Consider the following 26154-nt stretch of genomic DNA (forward strand, 5'->3'; position numbering starts at 1 on the left):
CTCAAGTAGAACAGTGAGGTTACAGGGAGTAGAGGTGAAGAAGGTGGAGGATTTTAAGTACCTAGGGTCAACAGTCCAGAGCAACGGAGAGTGTGGAAAAGAAGTGAAGAGACGTGTGCAAGCAGGTTGGAATGGGTGGAGGAAAGTGTCAGGTGTGATGTGTGACAAAAGAGTATCGGCAAGAATGAAAGGAAAGGTATACAAGACAGTGGTGAAACCAGCAATGTTGTCTGGTTTAGAGACAGTGGCACTGAGAAAAAGACAGGAGGCAGAGCTGGAGGTAGCAGAGCTGAAGATGTTGAGTGATGAGGATGGATAGGATCAGGAATGAGTACATCAGAGGGACAGCTCATGTTAGATGTTTTGGAGAAAAAGCCAGGGAAGCCACTTTTGGACATGTTCAGATGAGGGATAGTGAATACATTGGTAAAAGGATGCTGAGGCAGTGAGGCAGATGATTCGTTGTGGCGACTCCTGAAGGGAACAGCCGAAAGGAAAAGAAGAATGCAATGGATGGATGCAAGCTGTAGTAAATGCCAAAAGAGAATAAGATGGTAAGAGATGAGTGAATCACCTGCTCAAATGGGGAGATTTGTATGTGGGGCAGAGAATGAAATCTAGACAAACTCGAGAGAAACACTGAGTGGATCAGATGCTTCTATTCTTGTTCTGAGCGTTTGTTCCCTAGCGTTTGTTCCCTAGTAGAAGTATCTATTGTGCGTAAACTCTTTGCTCATAAAAATGCTCTTTATGACACAATAACAACATAATAGTTTATTGAGTGAATAGTCAAGATTTAACAGTGAATACATAATTCAGTAAAATACATTGTAACATTTAATTTTATAAGAGAACATTAAGAAAATATTGGTGTGGGGTTTAAGAAGACTATATAATACCAAGCCTCTCTGTCTCGTTAACAAAGATGGTCAAAAATAAAGTAACAAAACTAAATATAAAGCTGCAAGAAACAGTTAATCAGAGAGAAACTAAGGCAAAATGTGAAAATCTCTCTCACTCACTCACACACACCAAATACAAACACAGACATGCATCATGCAAGTCTGACATAAAAAAAATAACTTGGTGATTTGTCCATGTATGAAAACTACTGTTTGTGTAATCTTTAGCTCACAGACTGTAAGGTCAAAGTGTCAAGGACTAACAAAAGCAACAGAAGTTGTGGTACTTTCATGTGATCCTTGTCACTGTCACCAAAAGTCACTTTAGGAGAACTCTTTTAGTCAATATAAAAAAAATACCCAAAAAAAATAAAAATAAAAAAATAAAAAAATGAAGTGGCCAATGATATCTGAGGTAATTTCACAGCACCTATGAAAAAGTGGCTTTAATGTGGATTTACAGTTAAAATCTGACAAAATTAAGCGGAGAAGCTAATCTTTAGTCATAAACACTTGCTGTGCTTCCTATGCTGTGCTGCCACCGGCCACATTAGTGCGTGAGCTTGTAAATGGGTTGATGCTGTTGGTCTCCATGGTTTGGTAAACCAAGAACAGGAAAGCAGCCACAATAGCCAGCAGAAACAGCTTAATCCACAAAGACCTGCTGTGGCGCACTGCTTTGGTTTGACCTCCAGAGGGTGCTGCAGACAGAAGCTGTGAGGAGGAAGAAGTGGAGGTAGAGGAGGCAAAGAAGTTGGAAGGGGTGGATGGGGGAGGCAGGCTGGTGATTCTGTTGACAGTGTGGTTGTCTGTGTAGGAGGACAAGGAGGTGCTGGTCTTTGTGGATTTTGGGGAGAAGAGGCATTTTTCATCGATCCACAGATCACTGGGCTTCACTGGGCGACTGGCAGCTCCTCGGATTGGTCGTCGACAGGTGGCACTATGAGAGACAACTAGTTTAGTTCACCAAAATTAAAAAAAAAAAAAAAAAACCCAAAAAACAAACAAAAAAAACAATCCATCACTGTCTTTTGGTTAGTACAGTTTGTTAGTGCAGTTTGTTAGTGCATTTACTACCATTTTGTGATTTCATGCTGTACATATAAAAATGCATTTTGAAAGAAGCTTCCACTCTTCCACCTTGGTGTTTTGTGTCATGCAAGCATCACTATTATTTTTGTACTGAAAAAGTGAGTAGCTATCTAGTTGATAGTAAATCAATTTAAAAACATCCCACTGGCCTCTGATAACAGGGTCATTGTTTTATTATAGATATGTTATAGACTATGAATAAAAGAATCATTAACTGAAATGAAAAGACATTTTATTACTTACGCGATTCCTGTTGGACTGCTGATGTCATTGGGGAACAGCTCCTTTAGAATGTCTTTCTTTTCAACTTTTGGGGTTTGCTCACTGGCTGTGATCTTCTCCACCTAAAGACAACAACCACCATGGTGAGTGAGTGATTTCTGAATATGTCACCCATGAATTTTAGAGATCTTGTTCCTTATGACTGTTAATGGATTCAAGTGCAAAATTCCCATTAGCCTGAGTACTAGTGCATGACCAAACAACAGAAAGCCCTTTACCTGAACTGGATATTTCTCGCCATGTGATTTGCTGGGTAAGCTGCTATCGTACTAAACCCTTATGTAAATGTGACAAAGCACAATCTCTGCCCTGTAACTGTTTACTTGTCGCACTAACACATCCTTTAGCTGTGTGAATGTGTAGCTGTTTGTCTTCATAGGACTGCAATGTGAACAAGAAACTGGTGATTTTCTTCTGCCTCCTTTTGTGTAGCCAGACCTCTGGAGGCACACTCCTCCTCACAGACACACTGTGTGTCTGTGTGTCAAGGATGTGTGGCTGCCAGCTGTCACACAACTATCCCTGCAGAGATCCTCAACAGCTGCACTCAAAAAGCACAACTGACCAATTCATCTGTACAAACCAATACTATAAACTATAGAATAGGAAAAGTTTTAGCTCTTCATGTTTCACTGCACCGACCAAACTTAAAAAACTGACCAAAAACTATTCTTTGGCCTAAAATGTTGTTTCAAGTTTCTTAACTCTGAGGATTTGCTGCTCTTCTTGTTTGTTCAAGAATACTACGACTACTAATACAGCTAGTTTTTATTAGCAATATTAGTATATAGATTTATTTTGGGGCTCTGAGAAATAATTTTCAACATGAAAAACTGCATAGTCCAATCCAACTTAATGATTTACGTTGACTTTTAGGACCTATCAAGCTAATCAAATAATCAAAAAGGCACGATGACTCTAAAGCAAACTTAGATATGTACAACATGACAGCCTCTGTTGTTATAGTTTTATTTAGGCAATAAAAAAAGGGTCCCTCTAAACAGGATAGGTGAAGTGAAATACACAGACGTACCAGGCAGAATGGAGAAACATAAACACAGTATACAACCAAGAACTACAATGTAGCAAGCAGTACCATAAACTGCATATACATATGGAAAACACATCCTCAATTCCTGCTACTATGAAAAAGTGAAGCCCAAATGATACTGCTGCTTTTGTGAAGCATTTTGTAATCAGATTTTACACAGCAGTGACCAGAGGCCCAGGATCAGGCAACCAATTAAAGGCTGTTAATGAGGTATAAATATATGAAATACACCTATTTGTATAATGTAGTGCAGAACAAATTAACAGAAAATTAAGCACTTATACAAATATTAGCGTGATAATATCTATATCCAAAATGACTGAAGTGACTTTTGGTAAAAATTTATTCAAATAGTACTTTTTAGTTTGGCTCATGTCCCATCCAGTAATATAGAGGGGGCCGGGTTTATGGCCTATGATGCATCTAGGCACTGTGGGACAACTGACAGGCTTTACTTTTAAGGAGCTGCCACATTATCCACTGTTAGACAAAGAAGTGAAATATACAACCAAGAACTGCAAGATAAATGAGATAGCAGCAACTTTTCACAGCACCAAAATCTTCAAAAGTGAGGAAAACATTTCCTGACAAAGTCTCCAAACATGTCAGCAACAAGGTTGTGGGTAAAAAAAAAAAGTAATTAATAAAAAAAATTATATATATATATATATATATGCACATACACACACGACTCACTCACAACTCCCTGCAGGCCTTAGCTCAACAGACGTGTTTGCCATCTTGACAGCAGGGGTAGCTGCTCCATACACCACCTTTTACAGGAAATCAAAATTTCTCACTGCTATTTCCCATAAGAGGCAATTCATATGGTTTGATTTTAATTTCTACTGCACAACACAAAGCCACATTAAATTGGTGAATGTTGAAATGGGCCAAAAATAATAACAGCAACACATTTCTTAGGAGTAATTTTTTCAGATTTTATCATCACAATAACAACTGTATGGAAATATCGTAGGAATGATGTAAGTAGCCAACAGAGTTAGAGAGATACAGAGAAAAGGTCAGCTTGTGAAAACTCCAAAGCATCTAGTTCATGCATGGGAGCAGCTAATCTCCATCATGTGCTTTGAGTCTGACATGCAATGAAAACACTGCACTTGCCAGTCAGGAAATTCCATAATCAAATCCAGCTGCTGGGTGTCCATTCCTACCTGCTTAACCACTGAGGTACAGCTCAGCTTTGAGGACATGGACAGCTTGTGAAGTTAAAATTTTTTGCTTTTGTGTCTCAAAGTAAACCAGACCATCTGCAGATGATAGCATTAATATCAGGCTTTCTCAGTTGTTCCTTGCAATAACAGAACATATAGTTCTGTAATAGGGTGTGGTTGATGTTCACACTCACTTATAGAGAGCTGAAGAAATTATGTGTTGTTGTGTTGGTCTCTGTTACCTGAGATTCTGTAACTCAATGGAACGTCTCATTTAGCAAGTGTTCCTGGAGTTTATCTTCTAAATTATAAGTACGTAATTTCATGTATTACACAGTTTTGATGACACTGTCTTAGGGCTGCAGCTGTCGATCATTTTTGGAGTCAAGTATTCTACAGAATATTTCAGCGATTACTTGAGTAATTGGATAGAATAGACTCTTGTGTTTTGAAATAATAATACTATTGTGTAATACCTGACAAAAACGACAGGTTACCTTGAAATGACGTCAGCGTGTGTCAGTTCTGCTGAGTGAGCTGGTCTGGTTCACAACTGGATATTTTACAAGTTAACCTATTTGGTGGATTGCTTGCAGGCAGTTTAAACATGAGTTATTAATTTAGCTCACTACTTTGTTTCCAACTGTCCGCTTTCTGTTCAGATGTTGAAGCACTGACGAAGTGCTGTTTTGGTTCGCCACTTCTACTTTACAATACACGTATTGCACCACATAGCCATCTTTCTTAAGTTTGAAATGATCCCAAACATTTTCTGTCTTTTACGGTCAGTTTCGCTCTCTGCCACAGCACCACCTTTTGATTCTGAAATGCGTTGTGCAACGGTGATTACGGTCTGTGTGGAACAATGATCACTAGAGCAGGGATCCTAGCAGAGCAGGTCCAATAACTCAAATGATAGTAATTAAACAAATACTTGAGGCAAAGAATTTGATTTGAGGACTTTTTTGTAATCGAGTTTCTCAATTTGCTCGAGTAATCATTGCAGCCCTACACTGTCTTGAATAGTCAGTGCCACTGAAGCAGGAAGAAATAAAACGAGATTGAGCAAGATAAACCAGGAGACAGACAATCCTGCACCTGGAACTCATGGAATGTTTTTATTTCTGTTCATATAAATTCCAATGCAACAAAAAACCATTTGACTCAGTAAAACATGTTGCTAATCTCTTGTTTATTTTCTGTTGTATTTGTAATAGAAAACTACAGGTTTAGATATTTAGAAAGTTTTATTGATATATAGTAGTGTAGTATTTCCTGTAGAAATCTTTTCAGGCACGTGGTAAAAGGACAATAGAGGTTTTGAGCGCATGCACTAAAAATTTTGGCTACTGGTTTCATGCACAACTAAAATAATCTCCATGTAAAGGTTAAAGTAAAACAAGGACAGTATTAGTGAGATGCATTTGTTCTACACAAAGCTACTAATCACTTCATAATCAAAGAAGTTAGAACAAAATCTTTCAGAAAAATAATTATAAATAAAAAGATAAAATCCACAAAATGAAAAATATTAAATAAAACTACAGTAATTTCTCAAGATGGTGAAAACTGCAATTTAAACTGCTCAACTCAATTTAAAACAAACTGCTCGTTTTCTCATCATGGGCGTGTACATACCTGTTTTGGTGGTACCAAACATATATAAACAAACTAGTGTCATCATGAGAACACATTGCTGTTATTCCTAGTTAACAGATATAGCAGTATAGCAGCATTTCACAAGTGCTATAGGGACTTGCAGACTGATGTGTGGTACTTCCTGCTTCTGAAGAGTGGAGGTGCTTTTCTGCTTGCTCTTGCAAGCTTTACTTTGTTTTTAGTCCTTTTCATTTTTATCCATTGATTTTATAATACACTTTTTAACATAATTTTGACTCTCTTTTAACTGGACTTGAGATTTTAGTGAGGGATTTTTACTTTCAACAACTAATCTGGCCTACTGAGTGACTACAGCTATGGATTGTTTATTTTTTAACATGTCTGGGAAAGAAAACACATTGCGCCAAAACTGCCACATATATCTTCAGGAAATCAGTGTGCTACAAACAAAGATTCTTGCTCTGGAATCTCAAAAAGTACTTCAGACCCAGTGGTAAGAAGGGAAATCCTACTATCAATAATAAATGGTATGCTGACCTAGATTACTCTGAATTACTCTGAACCTGGATGATATCGTGTCTTTCCCAAAACCGTCTAAACTGGGAATTGATCAGAATGAAGCCACCTGGCATAAACGTGGTGCCAAGCCAAAGCGTCACAGAATTAGAAGGAAGAATGCTGGCACCCCAGGAGCATATGTAGCATCATCAAACATACAGCTCAATAATAGTTTAAAACCACTGTCTGATCTAAATTCTGATGAGCAAGAAATGTCTGCTGTGACAGACACAAGCACAAAAAAGTAATCATTTTAAAAAGGGAAGTGATAGAGAGACAAAGAATCTGTGCCAAATGTGAAGCACAGAGATATCCTGCTGCTTGGAGATGCCACTATCAGTGACATAAACAGCAGAATTATTACATGTAGCTACCCAAGTGCCATGGTCACTAATATAGTAGCACTCCTCCACCCGGTCATCTCAAAAACACCAACGAGTCAAACAGCTGATCTGGCATTTGGATGCAGTGAAAACTAAACTACTGGGAAACCTGACAAACTGAAAATCCAGTCAATCCACTTTTTTTTTTTTTTTTTTAAAAAAATCAGTGGATCTCTCCCAAACATTGACAGGAGGCTGCTTGCACTGAACACATGGCTGTCCAAGGCCTGTGAGATAAGAGGAGTGCAGTTCATTGATAACTTCAACCTGTTATGGTAACATGACGACCTGTTCAAGGGAAAGGGCCCATACCTAAGCAGATATGGAGTGAGTCAACTAACAAATAACCTCCTCCAATCTCTGAGATACCAGAGTGGGTCTGGATGGCCATCTGAACAGCCAAGGGTTCTGAGAGAAGACAGGAGTGAGGAAAGCACTCATACCTCACCTCACCAGCAAAGGACCCCTCATCAGCCATTGCACCCCCCTTGCAAACAGATAGTTTCAGGTCTTACTCAAACAGATTTGCTCAATGTCAGGCCAAAACAAACTTAAATTACTCCGTCAATTCTGATCGTACAGATAAAAGAAGTATATCATTCAAATCTGTAAAGGGTCTAGTTTTAGTGGTATACCATCATAATAACAAAACGTTGTGCTTTTTTTAAATAAAGAAAGCCGACAGGGTGCGCTCTCGGCCTTTTCTGTCTCTGCCATTTCTCTTCACAGACGTGTAAATAAAACAACCAGAATCTCAGCGAACACTTGCCTCATAAAAATAAGAATTATATGGCTAGAAAGCCTGAAATGTTTTCTTTTGAGTGAAACAATTCAAGTCGAAAACAAATCATCACTTTTTATTTAATCCGTATGAACGTAAGGAGAAGTCCGTTTTTTCCTGTCTCACCTCATTACAGGTAATGCGGTCCCGCCTTGTACACTGTCCACTGTTCACATGTAAATAATCTCAGGTGAACCAGGTAAATATGTGCACACCCCAGAGAAGTGACACAAAATATCAAACTTCATCATAGAATTTACTCACTTTTTCGGCGCGTTTGGATGATGGCGCGTCACGGACGTGAAGAAGCGCTTCTTGTATTCCACACAGAGACAAATAGTTTAGCTTGACCTCAGAGTAAAAACACTGATTTTAACTCAAATGAGGATCATTTGGCTCCTCATTGTTTTGTATTGTGCTGCACTAATCCGTCCCATCTACATTGACTGAAAGGCTTATTATGCGCGTCTTTGTCTGGTTGTTCAGTGCGTCTTTTGTTTTCTCAGGTAAATCACATGACTATTCATTCTCAGACACACCCTCTTGCATATGGCCTTTCTGGACAAAAAGTGTCTTAGAAAATTTAAATCAGTGTATTGTTTACTGTGAATGTGTGAACAAGATGACATTAATAGCACTCTGAACATGCAGGTCTCCAAGGTCTTGTGAACCAATGTTCTGTTTGTGTTTTATGGTCTTATTTCAGTGAGTAAAAAATTGTAGTTTTTCACTAACCATGCATAAACACTTTTTTCTCAAAAACACAATCATGTATAAACTTGCTGCTCACATATTATTGTAGCCAATTTTGTGCTGATTACAGTGTTATCAAACTTTAGACATTAATATGTTTAAAAGACACTGAAAAAAGCACAAATGTCACGACATGTCAAAATTTGTCCAGGACCCCAAAACCCCCTCAGACCCCAGAGGGTTAAACATGCAAATAACTGCACAACACATAACTCTGCAGCCATCAAGGAGACCACAGTTGAAGAGACCACCTCCAGTCTGAGTTCATCCACCTGCTGCCTCAATGTTTTACCCATTAGATTCCTGAAATCAGTGCTAAACAGTTTGTTACCACAACTCCCTCAGTTATTAACTCCTTACAGTCTGGAACATTTCCAAGGGCCTTGAATATTGCTGTCATTAAGCTTCTCCTAAAGAAGAGCAGTCTTGATGTCACAGTAGTGAACAACTATCGGCCCATATCAAACCTGCCGTCTTCAGCTATAGTCCTTAAAAAAAGTTGTTTACCAACAACTTACTGACTTTCTCCTTCTAAACAACTACTTTGATGATTTTCAGTCAGGTTTTAGGCCCCATCACAGCACTGAGACTGCACTCATCAAGGTGACAAATGACTTTCGTCTGAACACCAACACTGGCAGTCTCTGTCTTAGTACTGTTGGATCTGAGTGCTGCTTTTGACACATCTCTGGTACTGCCCGTAAATGGTTTAAGTCCTATCTTGAAGACAGGAAGTACTTTGTTGAAATTGGTAACTGTATCTCAGACCAAATGGCCTTCACTGTGTACCTATAAAGGCATAGGTATGCAGCAATAATGTGTCTTACCATACCTATGTAAATTTGAGTGTTATCTGCATATCACTCACAGCAGGTGAATAAGGACGAGTCGATTCACTGTGTCACTGCATTGAACAGATCACTGTGTGGATGCACAACAACTGTCTCCAAATAAACAGAGACAAGACTGAAGTAATTATCTTTGGGCCACAGAAACAAAGAGAAAGTGGCAGTAACAGTAAAAGCAGTAACCTCGAGTCTCTTTCTCTAAAACCTAAAAATCAGGTAGAAATCTAGGGGTAATCATGGACTCAAACTTGAATTTTAACAGCCATATTAAATCAATTACATCATCAGCATTTTACAACCTCGAAAACATTGCCAGAATAAAAAGGGAGAAACTTGGAGACACATCCATGCATTTATCTCCAGCAGGTTAGGTTACTATAACGACCTGTTCACGGGCTCACAAAACGAGCTGCAAGGCAGGCGCAGTAACTCCTATTCTCAGATTTCTCAGAGGCTTCATGTTACTCAGAGAATAGACTTTAAAACAGCACTGCTTGTGTATAAGTCTCTTCATGGCTCAGCACCACAATACATCTCTGGCATGTTGGTACCATCTGAACCATCTCAAACTCTGACAGCATAAGGGAAAGGCCTTCTACTTGCGCCCAGAGTCGGGACTAATCAGGGAGAAGCACCATTTCAGTTTTATGCAGCTAAAATTTGAAAATGTTTTCTTGATGATGTTAGACAAGCCTCGTCTCTGACAATGTTTAAGTCCAAGCTAAAAACTTTTCTTTGTAGCTCTGTATATGAGAATTTGTGTTCTATCTGCACTCATTCTCCTTTATTTTATTTAACGTAAATTTTTTATACTATTTGGTCTTTCAGTTTTTGTATATGTACTTTTAACTTGTTTTTTATTTCTGTAAAGCACTTCTCTGTGTATGAAGTGTGCTATACAATCTAGTAATCTTGCCTTGCAAGTTACAGTGGGTACGGAAAGTATTCAGACCCCTTTATATTTTTCACTCTTCGTGTCATTGCAGCCATTTGCCAAAATTAAAAAAGTTCATTTTATTTCTCATTAATGTACACTTAGCACCCCATCTTGACAGAAAAAAACAGAAATGTAGAAATTTTTGCAAATTTATTAAAAAAGAAAAACTGAAATATCACATGGTCATAAGTATTCAGACCCTTTGCAGTGACACTCATATTTAACTCACATGCTGTCCATTTCTTCTGATCCGCCTTGAGATGGTTCTGCTCCTTCATTGGAGTCCACCTGTGTTTAATTAAACTGATTGGACTTGATTAGGAAAGGCACACACCTGTCTATATAAGACCTTACAGCTCACAGTGCATGTCAGAGCAAATGAGAATCATGAGGTCGAAGGAACTGCCCAAGGAGCTCAGAGACAGAATTGTGGCAAGGCACAGATCTGGCCAAGGTTACAAAAGAATTTCTGCAGCACTCAAGGTTCCTAAGAGCACAGTGGCCTCCATAATCCTCAAATGGAAAAAGTTTGGGACGACCAGAACTCTTCCTAGACCTGGCCGTTCAGCCAAACTGAGCAATCGTGGGAGAAGAGCCTTGGTGAGAGAGGTAAAGAAGAACCCAAAGATCACTGTGGCTGAGCTCCAGAGATGCAGTAGGGAGATGGGAGAAAGTTCCACAAAGTCAACTATCACTGCAGCCCAACAGAGTGGCCCAACGCAAGCCTCTCCTCAGTGCAAGACACATGAAAGCCCGCATAGAGTTTGCCAAAAAACACATGAAGGACTCCCAGACTATGAGAAATAAGATTCTCTGGTCTGATGAGACCAAGATTGAACTTTGTGGCGTTAATCCTAAGCGGTATGTGTGGAGAAAACCAGGCACTGCTCATCACCTGCCCAATACAATCCCTACAGTGAAACATGGTGGTGGGAGCATCATGTTGTGGGGGTGTTTTTCAGCTGCAGGGACAGGATGACTGGTTGCAATTGAAGGAAAGATGAATGCGGCCAAGTACAGAGATATCCTGGAAGAAAACCTCTTCCAGAGTGTTCAGGACCTCAGACTGGTTCACCTTTCAGCAGGACAATGACCCTAAGCACACAGCTAAAATAACAAAGGAGTGGCTTCGGAACAACTCTGTGACAGTTCTTGACTGGCCCAGCCAGAGCCCTGACCTAAACCCAATTGAGCATCTCTGGAGAGACCTGAAAATGGCTGTCCACCAACGTTCACCATCCAACCTGACAGAACTGGAGAGGATCTGCAAGGAAGAATGGCAGAGGATCCCCAAATCCAAGTGTGAAAAACTTGTTGCATCATTCCCAAGAAGACTCATGGCTGTACTAGCTCAAAAGGGTGCTTCTACTCAATACTGAGCACAGGGTCTGAATACTTATGACCATGTGATATTTCAGTTTTTCTTTTTTAATAAATTTGCAAAAATGTCTACATTTCTGTTTTTTTTCTGTCAAGATGGGGTGCTGAGTGTACATTAATGAGAAATAAAATGAACTTTTTTGATTTTGGCAAATGGCTGCAATGACACAAAGAGTGAAAAATTTAAAGGGGTCTGAATACTTTCCATACCCACTGTAAATGCAAAAGTAGTGTCTCACCATGTTGTGCTGGCTGCTGCGCACGCGGGTGATAATGGGTCCCTTCCCTTGGCTCCTTGTGGGTCTCTCCACTACTGGAGCTGGCTCAGACTTTGTCATGGGCTCCAGTTCTGGGGATGTGGTCACCTCTGATGAGAGACAGCACAATTGCAGGTAACCATTTAATACACAGTTCACTGAGTACACAGATTTCATTTGGCAAGAACATGAGGAATGAACATGAAGAATAAATGACAGAGCACCTCACATAACATTTTACAGGTGTAATGATTATGAATGGTGTGAGACCATTCTTACCATCCTCCTTGTCACTATAATGGTCTGCTTCTGAGTTCCTGTTGTGACTGACTTGTACCTCAGTCAGAACCAGCTCTGGCACTGGTGGCTGTGCAGGACCGTTGTCCAGCAGCTTCTGCAGTTTCTTCTCGAATAGCTTGCGGGTGGTTGCTGGGAGAATGAGAGGGGTGAAATTCAGTTACATCTCTACAAAAATACTTGAGATGTGGTTCTAACTGCTAATTTGCTGTCACGTGATTAGCAAAATGAATGTGTGTGTTTTGGATGAATAAAACCTGGAGTTCTCTGGTATCACTGGCCAGTCAGAATCAGAATCTGTTTTATTGCCAGGTACAGTAAAGAACACTTTACAGTACTAGGAATTTGTCTTGGTGTCTGGAGCAAGCATATATACAGATATGGAGTATGTACACAGTTTTAGAATGAACTAGAAAAAAGAATAAAAATAAAATAAATACTGTATATCACACAGAAAAGTGAAACGTGTGTGAAGTTTAAGAATGTTAAAGTGAAAAGTGACTGACTGTCAGGTGGGGTGTCATATAGGGGTAACTGGGGTACTGTTCAGCAGGCTGAATGCAGTGGGGAAGAAACTGTTCTTGTGGTGTAAGGTCCTGGTCCTGATGGACTGGAGTCTTTTGCCAGAAGGGAGGGATGAAAGAGTTCTTATCCAGGGTGAGAAGGGTCAGCTGCGATCTTGTCTGCACGTCTCCGGGTCCTGGAGACATATAGCTCCTGGAGAGATGGGAGACTGCAGCTGATCACCTTCTCAGCAGAGTGGATGACACGCTGCAGCTTGGCCTTGTCTTTGATTGTGGCTGCAACAAACCAGACCATGATGGAGGATGTCAGGATGGATTCGATGATTGCAATGTAGAAGTTCACCAGCATCTTTGAAGGGAGGTGAAACGTCTTCAGCTACCGCAGGAAGTAAATCCTCTGCTGAGCCTTCTTGGTGAGGGAGCTGATGTTCTGCTCCCACTTGAGCTCCTGGGTGATGGTGGTGCCCAGGAAGCGGAAGGACACGACAGAGGTCACCGGAGTATCACAGAGGATGAGGGGATGGAGGGGGGCTGGGTCCTTCCTGAAATCCCCAATCATCTCCACTGTTTTGAGGGAGTTGAGCTCCAGATTGTTAGTGCTGCACCATGACACCAGACGGTCCATCTCACTCCTGTAGGCTGACTCGTCCCCATCAGAGATGAGGCCGATGAGGGTGGTGTCATCTACAAATTTCAGGAGTTTGACAGACTGGTGATCAGATGTGCAGCCATTGGTGTACAGGAAGAATAACAGAGGAGAAAGGACACAGCCTTCGGGGGATCCAGTGTTGATGGTTCGGGAGTCAGAGACATGCTTTCCTAGCCTCACGAACTGCCGTCTGTGTCAGGAAGTCCGTGATCCAGCTGCACATGGAGTCAGGCACATTCAGCTGGGAGAGCTTGTCTCTGAGCAGAGCTGGAACAATTTTGTTGAAGGCAGAGCTTGAGTCTACAAACAGAATCCTGGTGTACGATCCTGGGGAGTTCAGGTGCTGGAGGATGAAGTGGAGGGCCATGTTCACAGCATTATCCACATATCTGCTAGCTCTGTAGGTGAACTGTGGGGGATCCAGGAGAGGGTCTGTAATGTCCTTGAGGTAGGACAGGACGAGGCGCTCAAAAGATTTCATGACCACAGAAGTCAGGGTGACGGGTCTGTAATCAGTAAGTCCTGTGATCCTTGTCTTTTTGGGGACTGGGACGATGGCTGAGGTCTTGAAGCAGGCTGGCACATGGGAGGTCTCCAGTGAGGTGTTAAAAATGTCTGTGAACACTGGGGACAGCTGATTGGCACAGTGCTTCAGGGTGGAGGGGGAGACAGAGTCCAGGTATGGAAATGGACATGGGGCTGCGGCTGATCAATGGCTGGTGGTGGGGGGGTGGGTGGTCAGGTGTGTCCCATTGTCTTTCAAAGCGGCAGAACAACTCGTTCAGGCTGTTGGCCAGGCGCAGGTCGTTCACAGAGTGGGGGGGGCTCTAGGCTTGTAGTTGGTGATCGCCTTAGGCCCATTCCAGAAAGAGGAAAGAGTCGTTGGCTGAGAATTGCCGTTCCATTCTCTCACCACACACTGATTTAGCTCTTCTCGCCTCCTTGCTTAATCAGTCTCCAACACATCAAAAAATAGGCATTTCATCTTTTGATGATGAATGCAAACCCAAGTGGAATAATTTTGAGAACAGCATGTATTTTCGCATTGTTTTCTATGAAGCATGAACAGTAATAGAAAATAATAATCACAGCAGCTGCGGGTGGTTGCAGCTGTGATTCGCCCACATCTTAGCGTGGGTATAATAAATATCCATAGGTAGACTACCTGCTTTCTGCTCCTCTGCCACTCCGACTGTGAGCTGTGGCATTTGGAGTCTGGGTCCTGGCAAACTGAGCAGCTTCTATACGGCTTTTTTCAGCGGTTAAGTTTTTTTCCTCTTGGATTCCTTTTTTTGTTTCAAGATGGTGAGCTGGTAGGATAAACTTGTTTTGACTTATCCCCCTGGTCTTTAAGCAATGTTGTGAAGCGACATGGCATCTCAACTGCAGATATTGGCAAGCACCTTAAATAATTTTGCTAGTACACAAAAAGGACAATGCTCCAACATCTGCAGAGCTGCTGTTGCTGCTGAGAACTGACAGAACCTTAATAACAGCATAAGCAAAGGCAGCACAGCTGGGACCAGAACAACTTGTGTAAGTTGTTAAACACAGCTCAAGTCACCATTAATGATTATACTTTCAACTGCTTACTTGACACTGGTTCTCAGGTCACCACCATGCCTCATTTTTTACAGTTCCTACCTATCTGAGCAGGAGCTCAAACCTTTGCATAACCTTAACGAGCTAGATGGAGAGTCTATGCCATATTTTGGCTACATTGACCGACCTTCTGGGTGGAGCTATGTATATTCATACACTCACTCTTGTGGTTCCTGATGTAAAGGACCTACCATCCTCTCATTCTCATTGGTACCAATTCACTTGACCTGGTCTACACCAAATATCTTGACCGTAATCCATCTTTCCATCCTGTCTCATATGGCTACAGAGCTGTTTTGAATATTCTGGAGCAGAGACACTAACTGGCTCCACTGTGAAGCTTGACTCCATTGGCCCTCAGACCATTCCTGCTGATCAAACAATTGTTCTTGATGGTGTTACTATCACTATCTCCCATTCTCTGCAGGCTGAAAAGTCAGTTATCAGTGAACATCCTGCTTCCTTCCCCTTGCCTGGTGGGCTGATGGTCCAGTCCTGTCTTGTGAATTTGCCTAATTTCCTACCATGCCACTTACCTGTTGTCGTGCATAATGAATCTGAGCACACGCCTATGTCATACTTCCTCCTAGAGCCTCAATCGCTGAAAGGACCATCAAACCAAAACAATACCTGAATCCATGAGAGCCATTTCCTGGAAGATGGACACTTGCATGCCAAAATGCATTTGAACTGGTCATTCAAAATCTCACCACAGCTTCAGTTCTTGCCTTCGCAGATCCACAGAAACTTTACCTGTTACACACAGATACCAGTCTTACTGGTCTTGGTGCTGTGCTCTATCTGGAACTAGAAGGACAGAACCAAGTCATTGCCTATGCTAGCAGGGGACTGTCACTCTGAGAGACCAAATACCCAGCACACAAACTCGATTTCCTTGCATTGAAGTGGGCTGTTACGAAAAAGTTCATTGACTACCTTTATGGAACTCACTTCAGTAACTAGCTACTGGTGGCTCTCTGCTTTATCCACTTTTTCATTCAAAATCATTTAGAGCAGGAAATCAGAACACTGATGCTGATGGGCTCTCACGCCACCCGCATGGACAGCTTACTGATGACCCCATGTACCAAAAGGAAAAGGAGTGCACCTTAAAGTTTGTCCAAAAACATCTTGACAGTCCTATTATTGCAATTGACCAACATATCGTTCAGACCATCTGTGAGTGGCAGCTTATAGCTCAGCTGATCAAGCCCTTAGGACAGCTCTGGTTCATTCTCTTTCTGTGAATGTAGACAGTTTGCCTGACAGCTACACTAACAACACTCAATTTGCATTCTCTGTCATTTCCCAGTTGACTGCTGCAGAGGTCGCTGAGAAGCAGATTCCGTCTTACAGCACGTCATTGCTCAGTTGGAGTCTGGAGAAACGGCACCACTGTCTGTGAGGGATGAACTTCCTGAACTGCCTCTCCTCCTGTGAGCGTTAAACTGGAGCTCCAAAACAATATCCTCGTGAGGAGAAGGCAGGTGGGAGGCCACCTCCAACACTAGTTGGTCCTGCCGCAGGAGTGTCACAGAGGTATTAGTCCATCTTCACGGGTCACATGGGTGACATGGGAATTGACAGAACATTCGATCTGGTTCGCAAGTCCGAGAGTTGGTTTGCATGGACATTCTCTCACTGGAGCCGGAGTGCAGTGGAACCAAAGACATTCTGGTAATCACAGACCACTTCACCAAATATGCAGTTGCTGTTCCAACTCCCAATGAGGAAGCTATAGTGGCCAAATGCCTATGGGACAATTTCCTTGTTCACTACACAGGAAGAGCTACACAGTGACTAAAGCTAAAAGAGAGTCTTGAAAAACGCTACAAGATTGTCATGGAGAATTCAGCAAAGATCATCGGGAAGAATAAGATCTGGTTTGACAGACATGTGACAGCCCCAGAACTACAAATAGTAGACAGAGTACTAGTCCGAAATGTGAAGAGCGAAACCTATACTGGCAGACAAATTGGAATCTGATGTCTATATTGTTGTGAAACAAGCAGGAGCTATACTACTGTACACAATCCACCCAGAAAACAAAGACTGGCCACTCCGCACCTTCCATCGAGATCTATTATTGCCCTATGGTTACTTACCAGCTGCAACTAAAGCCATGCCAACACCACCTACAAGGAGCAAAGAACCTAAACTCCCAGTTTTCACTGCCAATGAAAATTTGGATCACTTATCATCTGAATCGTCTCCATCAGAACCTGGCTGACATTCCAACTCTGACTCTAAACCCTTCATGAGACACCAGGTCTGTATTTGATACCTACTTTTATTGCTTATAATTTTAAAAAAGAAAATCATAATAAAAAAATGACAAACTAAGCAAACAATACTATATTACAGTAAAAACCCTGCCTGGTTTCTGATCTGCTTCTTGTGGTTCCTGCTCATTTGTGGTTGATGTCAACTTTTCTGTCATTTTTAGGATCCACAATAATGCTTCTCTCTTTAACAACGGTTTCTGTGCAATAAATTTCATCTTGTTCTACTTTGCTTTTTCAATTGACACTAAGCTTCTGTGCATGTAACCTCCTACATATAGCCCACATTAAAGGCCCCCTGCCCCTCTTACATATTTTTAAACTAAAACCTGAAGGAAGGGGTTAAGCAAAAGTATTTGGAACAACTAAATGAAAAAGTATTTCTGTTGCAATGATACAGTGAGCGGAGTGGTTAGTATAACATGGTTGTTTTATTATCTGAGTTACACTTGGTGATAAATTTATCACTGACCTGCCATTTATTTGCACACCAGTTATTTAAGACTTGGTCATGTTTTGAATACTCTAATCTTTAATGTACAGGTCAAACATGGGACAAGTGGCTTGTGTCGCATGCCATCTGTGTACAAGTATGTAGCACCAGTGTTTTCCTTACCACTCATGCCTGTCCTGCCAACACAACCTCCCATCCGCCAAAAACGAAAGGCCTAAAACAGTTACTGGTCTGTGCATTTCACTGTCCTGCTCCTTGCTCTCTCATGTCCTCATTGAGGTTATAGCTCGTCACTTCAGCACTTACCCACTATCGGCCCTACATCCACTCCGTGCTTGCCCAGTTCGTCCCTCAGGTCCTCATCAGTCAGCATGGTCACATCCAGCTCATCTGGCCTGACCTTGTCTGTTTTCCTGGTGGCTTTCTGTAGGAGGACAGGCAACACAAAATAAAGCAAAAAAACAAACAAAAAAAAAAAAACGCAAACAAAAGACAATTGTCAATGTCAGGTCAGGTCTGCTAGCTATGGATTTATTTTTATTTTTTATCCTGAGGTAATGCATTTAGCAAGTAATGACAAAGAGTCAGACCACAGACTGTTTTGTTTCTATTCAATTCAATTCAATTTGATTTGTATAGCGCCAAATCACAATACAAATCATCTCAAGGTACTTTACAAAAACTAAAACTAAAAACCCAACAATTCCCTTATGAGCAAGCACTTGGCGACAGTGGAGAGGAAAAACTCCCTTTAACGGAAGAAAAAACCTCCAGCAGAATCGGGCTCAGTTTGGGCGGCCATCTGCCTCGACCGGTTGGGGTGAGTGGATAGAGCAGAGAGAAAAGAACAGCAACAATAAACAACAGATAGACACTGCAGGTTGGTGGGACCAGTAACTGCACATCAGCGATATACAGCTCCAGGACCAGGGACACCTGCAGAAGGTACAGACAGAACAGAGAGAGAGGGAGAGAGCACAAACTAGGGGAGAGAGAGAGCATAAGGTTAGTGACATTCAATGGTGGAATATACATGAGGTGGGAGGAGAGGAAGGGAGGGGAGGGGAGGGGAGGGGAAGGGAAGGGAGGGGGGACTCAGTGCACCGATGGTCCTCGGGCAGTCTAGGCCTATAGCAGCATAACTAAGGGATGGTTCAGGGTTGTCTGAAGCCAGCCCTAACTATATGCTTTGTCAAAGAGGAAGGCTTTAAGTCTAGCCTTAATAGTACAGAGAGTGTCTGCCTCCTGAACCCAGGCTGGGAGCTGGTTCCACAGGAAAGGAGCTTGATAACTAAAGGCTCTGCCTCCCAGTCTGCTTTTGGAAACTTTGGGAACCACAAGTAGACCTGCACTCTGAGAGCGAAGTGGTCTATTGGGATAATATGGTACTATGAGGTCTTTAAGGTATGAAGGAGCTTGATTATGAAGGGATTTGTATGTGAGAAGAAGGATTTTAAATTCTATTCTATATTTTACAGGGAGCCAATGATGAGAAGCCAATATAGGAGAAATATGATCTCTCTTGCTAGTTCCTTTCAGGACTCTGGCTGCGGCATTCTGGATTAATTGGAGGCTTTTTATGGAGATATTGGGACATCCAGATAGTAATGAGTTACAGTAATCTAGCCTTGAGGTAACAAATGCATGGACTAGTTTTTCTGCATCATTTTGAGACAGGATGTTCCTAATTTTGGAAATGTTGCACAGGTGAAAGAATGCATTTCTAGAGATTTGTTTTATGTGTGAGTTAAAGGACATGTCCTGGTCAAAAATAACTCCAAGGTTTTTTACAGTAGTGCTGGAGGCCAGGGTTATGCCATCTAGAGTAGCTATAATTTGAGAAAAGTTATTTCTGAGATTTTTTGGCCCAAATATAATGACTTCTGTTGTCTCCGAGTTTAAAAGTAAAAAGTTACTGGTCGTCCAGGCCTTTATGTCAGTTAGACAGGCTTGAAGTCTGGTTAACTGGTTTGTGTTAACAGGTTTAATAGATAGATATAACTGAGTGTCATCTGCATAGCAGTGGTAATTAAAAGAGTGCTTCCTAATGACATATCCTAAAGGAAGCATGTACAGGGTGAACAGAATCGGTCCTAGCGCGGAGCCTTGTGGAACTCCATAATTAACTTTTGTTCGTGTGGAAGGTTCATCATGGACATGAACAAACTGGAATCTGTCTGATAAATAGGATTGGAACCACTTTAACGCTGTTCCTCTGATACCAATAACATGCTCCAGTCTCTTTAATAAGATGTTGTGGTCAATGGTGTCGAATGCTGCACTAAGGTCTAGGAGGACAAGTATTGAAACAAGTCCATTATCTGAGGATAAAAGAAGATCGTTGGCAACTTTCAACAGTGCTGTTTCTGTACTATGATGTGCTCTAAATCCATCCATCCATCCATCTTCTATACCCGCTTTTTCCTGGTTCAGGGTCACGGGGATCTGCTGGAGCCTATCCCAGCTCTCTCTCGGGTGGAAGGCAGGGGTACACCCTGGACAGGTCACCAGTCTGTCGCAGGGCCACATATAGACACACAAAGACAGACAACCTCACACACTCACACTCACTCCTACGGGCAATTTTTAGCGTCACCAATCAACCTAACATGCATGTTTTTTGGACTGTGGGAGGAAACCGGAGTACCCACGCAAGCACAGGGAGAACATGCAAACTCCACACAGAAAGGCCGGGATGCGAACCCACGACCTTCTTGCTGTGAGGCAACAGTGCTAACCACTCAGCCACCATGCTGCCCCGTGCTCTAAATCCTGATTGAAAATCTTCAAATAGTTCATTCCTGTGTAAGTGGTCTGATAGCTGCTTAGCAACAGCTTTTTATAGGATTTTAGTTAATAAATGGCAGGTTGGATATTGGTCTATAATTAGCCAAGACTCCTGGATCAAGACTAGGCTTTTTGAGTAAAGGTTTGATTACTGCAGTCTTAAAGGCCTGTGGTACGTAGCCTGATACTAGAGATAAATTTACCAAGTCCAATAAAGATGAGTTAATTAATGGCAGGGTGCCTTTAAGCAGTCTAGTCGGGACGGGGTCTAAGAGACACGTTGATGATTTCGATGAAGCAACTACTGATGTAAATTCAGAGAGATCTATGGGAGAGAAGCAGTCTAAACATAACTGAGGTCCTAGAGATGATTCAAGAGCTACTGTAGTAGAAGATTCATTTATTGCAGGTATAGGAAGCATCTGCTGAATTTTATCTCTATGTGGTTTGAGGGGGGCGACGGCTCTAAGGAAACTGCAGAAAGGCGTTTTAGACTGAGTCTCTGCATCCCGGTCCCCACCCTGGATTGTCAGGCTTTAGGTAGGCTAATAAACTCGGCCAAATTTCTAGAGATGAGAGTTGCACCATTCAAAGTGGGATGGATGCCATCTCTCGCTACCAGAGCGGGTTTTCCCCAGACAGTGGCCCAATTGTCTATGAAGCCCACATCGTTTGCTGGACACCACCTAGACACACTACTAGTCAGATACCTTTCTATTATGACCAGTACTTCTTGCACTTAACAACTTAGCGTTCATTAGTTTACCAGTTAGCTCAGCTGGTCAGTAACATGGCTTCTCCCTCTCCTTCTCTCTCTCACTGAAATGAAAGCAGGTTCTGCACCTTCAAACAGAAGCCAGCTAGCCTAGCCCTGTTTAGCAGGTGTGGAGCCACTGAGCTCAGGGTCTGTTAGCTATACGATAACAGCTTCGGAGCAGCTTGGAGAAATAGCCTGGGAGACGATCTGATGGAAATGGAATGGAAAAATGTTTCCACCATTGAATGTCACTAACTTTGTGCTCTCTCCCTCTATCTCTGTACCTTCTGCAAGTGTTCCCTGGTCCTGAAAATGTATCTTGCTGATGTGCAGTTACTGGCACCACCAACCCACAGTGTCTTTTTGTTGTTTATTGTTGCCGTTCTTTTCTATTTCCTCAATCCACTCACCCCAACTGGTCAAAGCAGGTGGCCTCCCAATCTGAGCCTGGTTCTGCTGGAGGTTTCTTCCATTAAAGAGAGTTTTTCCTCTCCACTGTCGCCACATTGAATTGAAAACATACTTCTAAACTAAATTACAACAATTACAGATAAAATTCAGACTATGTCTCCCGGCTGGCCTGGGAACGCCTCAGTGCCCCCCCGGAAGAGCTTCTTCACCTGTGTAACGTGCCATCATCCAAACGCACAGAAAAAAGTGAGTAAATTCTATGATGAAGTTTGAAGTTTTGTGTCATTTTTCAGGGGCGTGCACATAATTACCTGGCTCACCTTAGATTATTTACATGTGAACAGTGCACTCAGTGAGAGGCGGGATCACATTAGCTATAACTAACTATATATAACTATAACTACAACTAATACTCGACCCTTTACAGATTCAAATTATATATTGCTTTTATCTGTACAATCAAAATTGAGGAAGTTATTTAAGTTTGTTTCGGCGTTATGAGGAGAAGATGCCACAAAACGCGCCGGCGCGTTTGACAACCCCAGAGGGTTAACTAAATTTTGTAATGTTGGACCTTTACTTGTAACAGTATTAAGACACTAGAGTATTTCTTCTTTTACCAAAGTACTTCAGGAAAAGAAGTACCTCTGAGTACTTCCTCCAGCACTGCACTTGGCTGACACAGTACTTATAGTTCATCGGTAATTAAATTCATCAATCTGTAAATAATTCAAAGACTATCATCTGGCAAGCAAAGCTGGTGTTTGTATTAAACCATATTTTGCAGGTTGGCGGGTTGTCTCTTCTCCTACAGGGGAGCCTATAAATACTGAGAGAGCCTTTCATTTTGTCATTCATATTGTTAGTATTGATGTGTACATCAGAACAATTTAATTTGCAAAGTTTAGGTCAGCAGAAAACCATCAAAATCCTGATTGGATAGTAACATAGTTAGAAATAATGTACTGCTTTAACAAAAGACTTCACCTTTTGAATTTGTGAAGACCAGCTATGCTGTCCTTGTGGCATCAAGCAATATGGCCACACGATATAATAAAGATGTTTACACATACACTCCCACCCACTCACTGCCTGATAAACAGGTGAGCCTTGGGGGGGGTTTATGATGGTAATGGCAAACAACTTCCCCCTCTCTCCATTTACTAATTATGTGAAAACTAAACATAGACTGATGATGAAAGTAAACATTAAGAGATTTAAAAATAAATAAATAAATAAATAAAAAAAGCAGACTAACGCCTATACACATTGTAGGGCTGGGTGATATGACGATATATTATACCATACATACATACATACTATGCTCTATCTTTTATTTCGTGGTGTCGCAAAATGCATTGTTTACGGTAATACTTTTTCATCATTTGGATGACCGCAATCTTACACGCCACCACGGGAATGCACACAGAAACAGCATGGCGAGTGAAGACAGAACCAGGTGGCTCCGTGCAGGAGAAGGACCAGCCAGGACAAATCGAGGCGCTCGTTCCTAAACGTGGAGCTACCTCTGTAGCATGGAGATGGTTTGGTTATGAAAAGTCTGACACAGACCAAAAAAATGTACTTTGCAAATTATGTCGGACGACCGTTCCCACAACAGGCTCAGACACCGCTAACCACTTCCTCACCTACGCAAGAATCACGTGAAAGAGTATGGAGAAAGTTTACGAACGAGAGGCAAAAAAATCGACAGGTGCTCTAAATAAACCAGAGTAAAACGATAGAGCAGGCTTTTGCCCGAGGTACTCCATATAACAGAGACTCACGAAGATGGAAGGAGATAACAGAAGCTATTGCAACTTACATCTGCAAAGACATGGTCCCAATTTACACAGTCGAGAAATAGGGGCTTCGTGCATTGATGAAAACACTCGAATCCAGGTACACAATGCCAAGCCGAAAACACTTCACACAAGTTGAGTTGCCTCGTTTATATCACGAGTGTCGGGCCAAAGCAGAGGGGGAAATACACCAGGTAGCACACTACGCTATGACAACATATGTGGACGAGCCAAACAACACATCCCTATATGAGCTTGTTTTATATTTCACTAATATTTATTTTATATTTCTACGTTCTTTATCAAACATTTGCCCAGATGTTCTAAATAAAGTGAGAAAAATAATCACATATGAATGAGTACATACATTAAAATGTAAAAAATAAATAGTTCTTTCCATGTGGTCAATAAATATATAAACTATTAATTGATTGAATTTACAGAAAATGCACTATATCGTGATATATATCGTTATCGGGATATGAGATTTTTATTATCACCCAGCCCTAACACATAGGTGTTTTTCTAAACTACAACACAGCAGAGAATGAATAATAAGCATACTCCCCCCTGCCATATGTAATTTACCGTCACCACCTTTGTTTTGCTCACACCCCTTATTCCCCCCGGCAGAAACAAACCCAGACTAGACTCGTCAGTCCACAAAAGTTTTCCTGTGTTGCGCTGTTATCAATATAATTGTTTGTGTGTTTACCTGTTTGAGCACCCTGTGCTTGTCTATACCTGTGACTCATCATTTAAAACATAAACCCAGGTCATTCTAAAGGGTTCACATATTATATGTACCAACCCACTGTACAAAGTCCTAACCTGGTGAATTCTGATGACCATTTATCATTACTAACAAAACTTGTTCTTGCCCATCAACCTAAATTTGTAATTGCACAAAACCCTTCTGTAAACACTGTGAAATTATATCAGCCAGCTTCACATGTGAACAGAGCCGTCTCAAAACAGACAAGAACTTGAGTGGAGGACAAAATCTCCACACCCTTCTCCAACAAAAACATTCATTCAAAAAATTACAGACTCCTTTAAACTGCTTTAACGTTTCTGCATTTACATTTCAGGAAATCTGGTTGCATTATCATATAAAAAGTAAATGATTAACAGGCTGAGTGACAGAAGCACCACCTTGGCACTTCCATACAGATAACCTGTTTAACTAGACATATCTGGGGTCACTCTGCCGTTGTCACTAATAACAGTGACTCTGAAATAAAGCGGGAACTCCGAACGCGCGTGGGTGGTGAAAGTTTAAACTTGTGAATCTGATTAGTGGGGGCCGACGTAATCAGGGTTTGACCACACTCCGTCATGAATCTTTGGTTTAAAACTATGGACCTCCAAATGTGGTCCAGGTACCATCAGATGCTCTGACAAAAAACCGGTCCCCTTGGGAAAATGCTTGACAGGCCAATTTTAGATAATTAATCAAAATAATCACTTGGTAAAGGGTTGGGTCTGTGGCTAATTACATACCAAATAATAATTCACACAAACTATGGTACTGCAGAGAAAAAAAAATCTACTACTTATTAACTTATGCAAAGTTAGACAACCCTGTTTCCCAGTTTTGTGTAAGCGTATGTAAAAGACGGCTAACTAAACTCACTCTGCCGGAGGAACGACTTCTGTTGGAGACCACGGGCGGCGGCACCTCTTCATCGCTGGAAAAGGCGTCCAAAGTCGTGGGCGAGACATGCTTCTTGTTCTGAGCGGTCAGGTTCTTCCGATAAAGCTGCACATATACGTCCTTGGTCGGGTTGCCGCTCGGAAGCTCCACGTTATGGGCCAGCAGCTCGCTTTTCAGCTTGTCCTTGGTAAGAATAGAGGGGTCTTCCAGGTACTCTGGCATGTCGGTGTGCAGACGGAGGGTCAAAGTTGCAGTCGCTTGGGTAAGTTAGCTATGGCTAACAACAGCGTCGGAATGGAAGAAACGGGAGATAGGCTTGGTCTAAACGAAGGGAGAACCAGCCTATTACTGGATTGCATAAACACAGCAAAGCATCAGCTATGGAGATAACAGACGTGTTTCAAAGAAAAGCGAAGCAACGAAAAAAAGTATACAACTTGATCTCGTGGCTCCGGGTTTCTCTTGCACGAAGGAGAATGAAGAAATGAAAGTAACCGTCCGTAAGCAACTGATATGGCTCAGATCTGCACTGGGCTACTGCTGCTCATGGGATGAGCCAAGCCGGAAGCGACCATCTGTAGATCGGCTACTATTGGTCTGATATTGTTAGAAAAAGCTTCATCATTGGTGGATCAAACACGTAACTATTGAAAATGGCCCCAACATCATGGGTTTGTGACTGTCTAGAAAAACTCAAAAGTAGCTGATACACTCAATTTCAATTTAGTCAATGTGTGTGTTTGTCGCTATTTTTAACATTTCAGTTGTTTCCCTGTTACTGGTTAGAGTGCGTAGGAAAAACCCATGTTTGCACTTTACAAATGCCCACATAAGCCCATTCATTCATAGTTGAAAAGAGAAAATGAAAACACCATATCTACTTTGCTTTTTATGCATTACTTAAACAGTAATG

The 26154-nt window shown here is 41.6% G+C and overlaps 1 protein-coding gene across 1 annotated transcript; it reads right to left on the reverse strand.

The window, feature by feature from the left end:
* Positions 1-759: 759 nt before the first annotated feature.
* tmpoa (thymopoietin a) lies at positions 760-25791 on the reverse strand. The gene is made up of 6 exons (XM_026326880.1): positions 25221-25791; positions 18134-18251; positions 12299-12448; positions 12002-12129; positions 2238-2338; positions 760-1842 (listed from the first exon to the last, which is right to left on the reverse strand). The coding sequence occupies exons 1-6, from the start codon at positions 25461-25463 to the stop codon at positions 1428-1430; spliced, it is 1155 nt and encodes a 384-aa protein (XP_026182665.1). The 5' UTR covers positions 25464-25791; the 3' UTR covers positions 760-1427.
* Positions 25792-26154: the final 363 nt, after the last annotated feature.

Source organism: Mastacembelus armatus, chromosome 23 (genome assembly GCF_900324485.2).
Source record: "Mastacembelus armatus chromosome 23, fMasArm1.2, whole genome shotgun sequence".
NCBI classification, from domain to species: Eukaryota; Metazoa; Chordata; class Actinopteri; order Synbranchiformes; family Mastacembelidae; genus Mastacembelus; species Mastacembelus armatus.

Bases quoted from the DNA above. Each gene is read 5' to 3' on its own strand.
- tmpoa (XM_026326880.1), bottom strand. From the start codon at position 25,463: ATGCCAGAGTACCTGGAAGACCCCTCTATTCTTACCAAGGACAAGCTG. The intron at 12,130-12,298 runs GTAAGAATGGTC...GTCTCTCATCAG, and splicing joins TTATAGTGACAAGGAGGATG to AGGTGACCACATCCCCAGAA. The intron at 1,843-2,237 runs GTAAGTAATAAA...TGTCTCTCATAG, and splicing joins AGCAGTCCAACAGGAATCGC to TGCCACCTGTCGACGACCAA.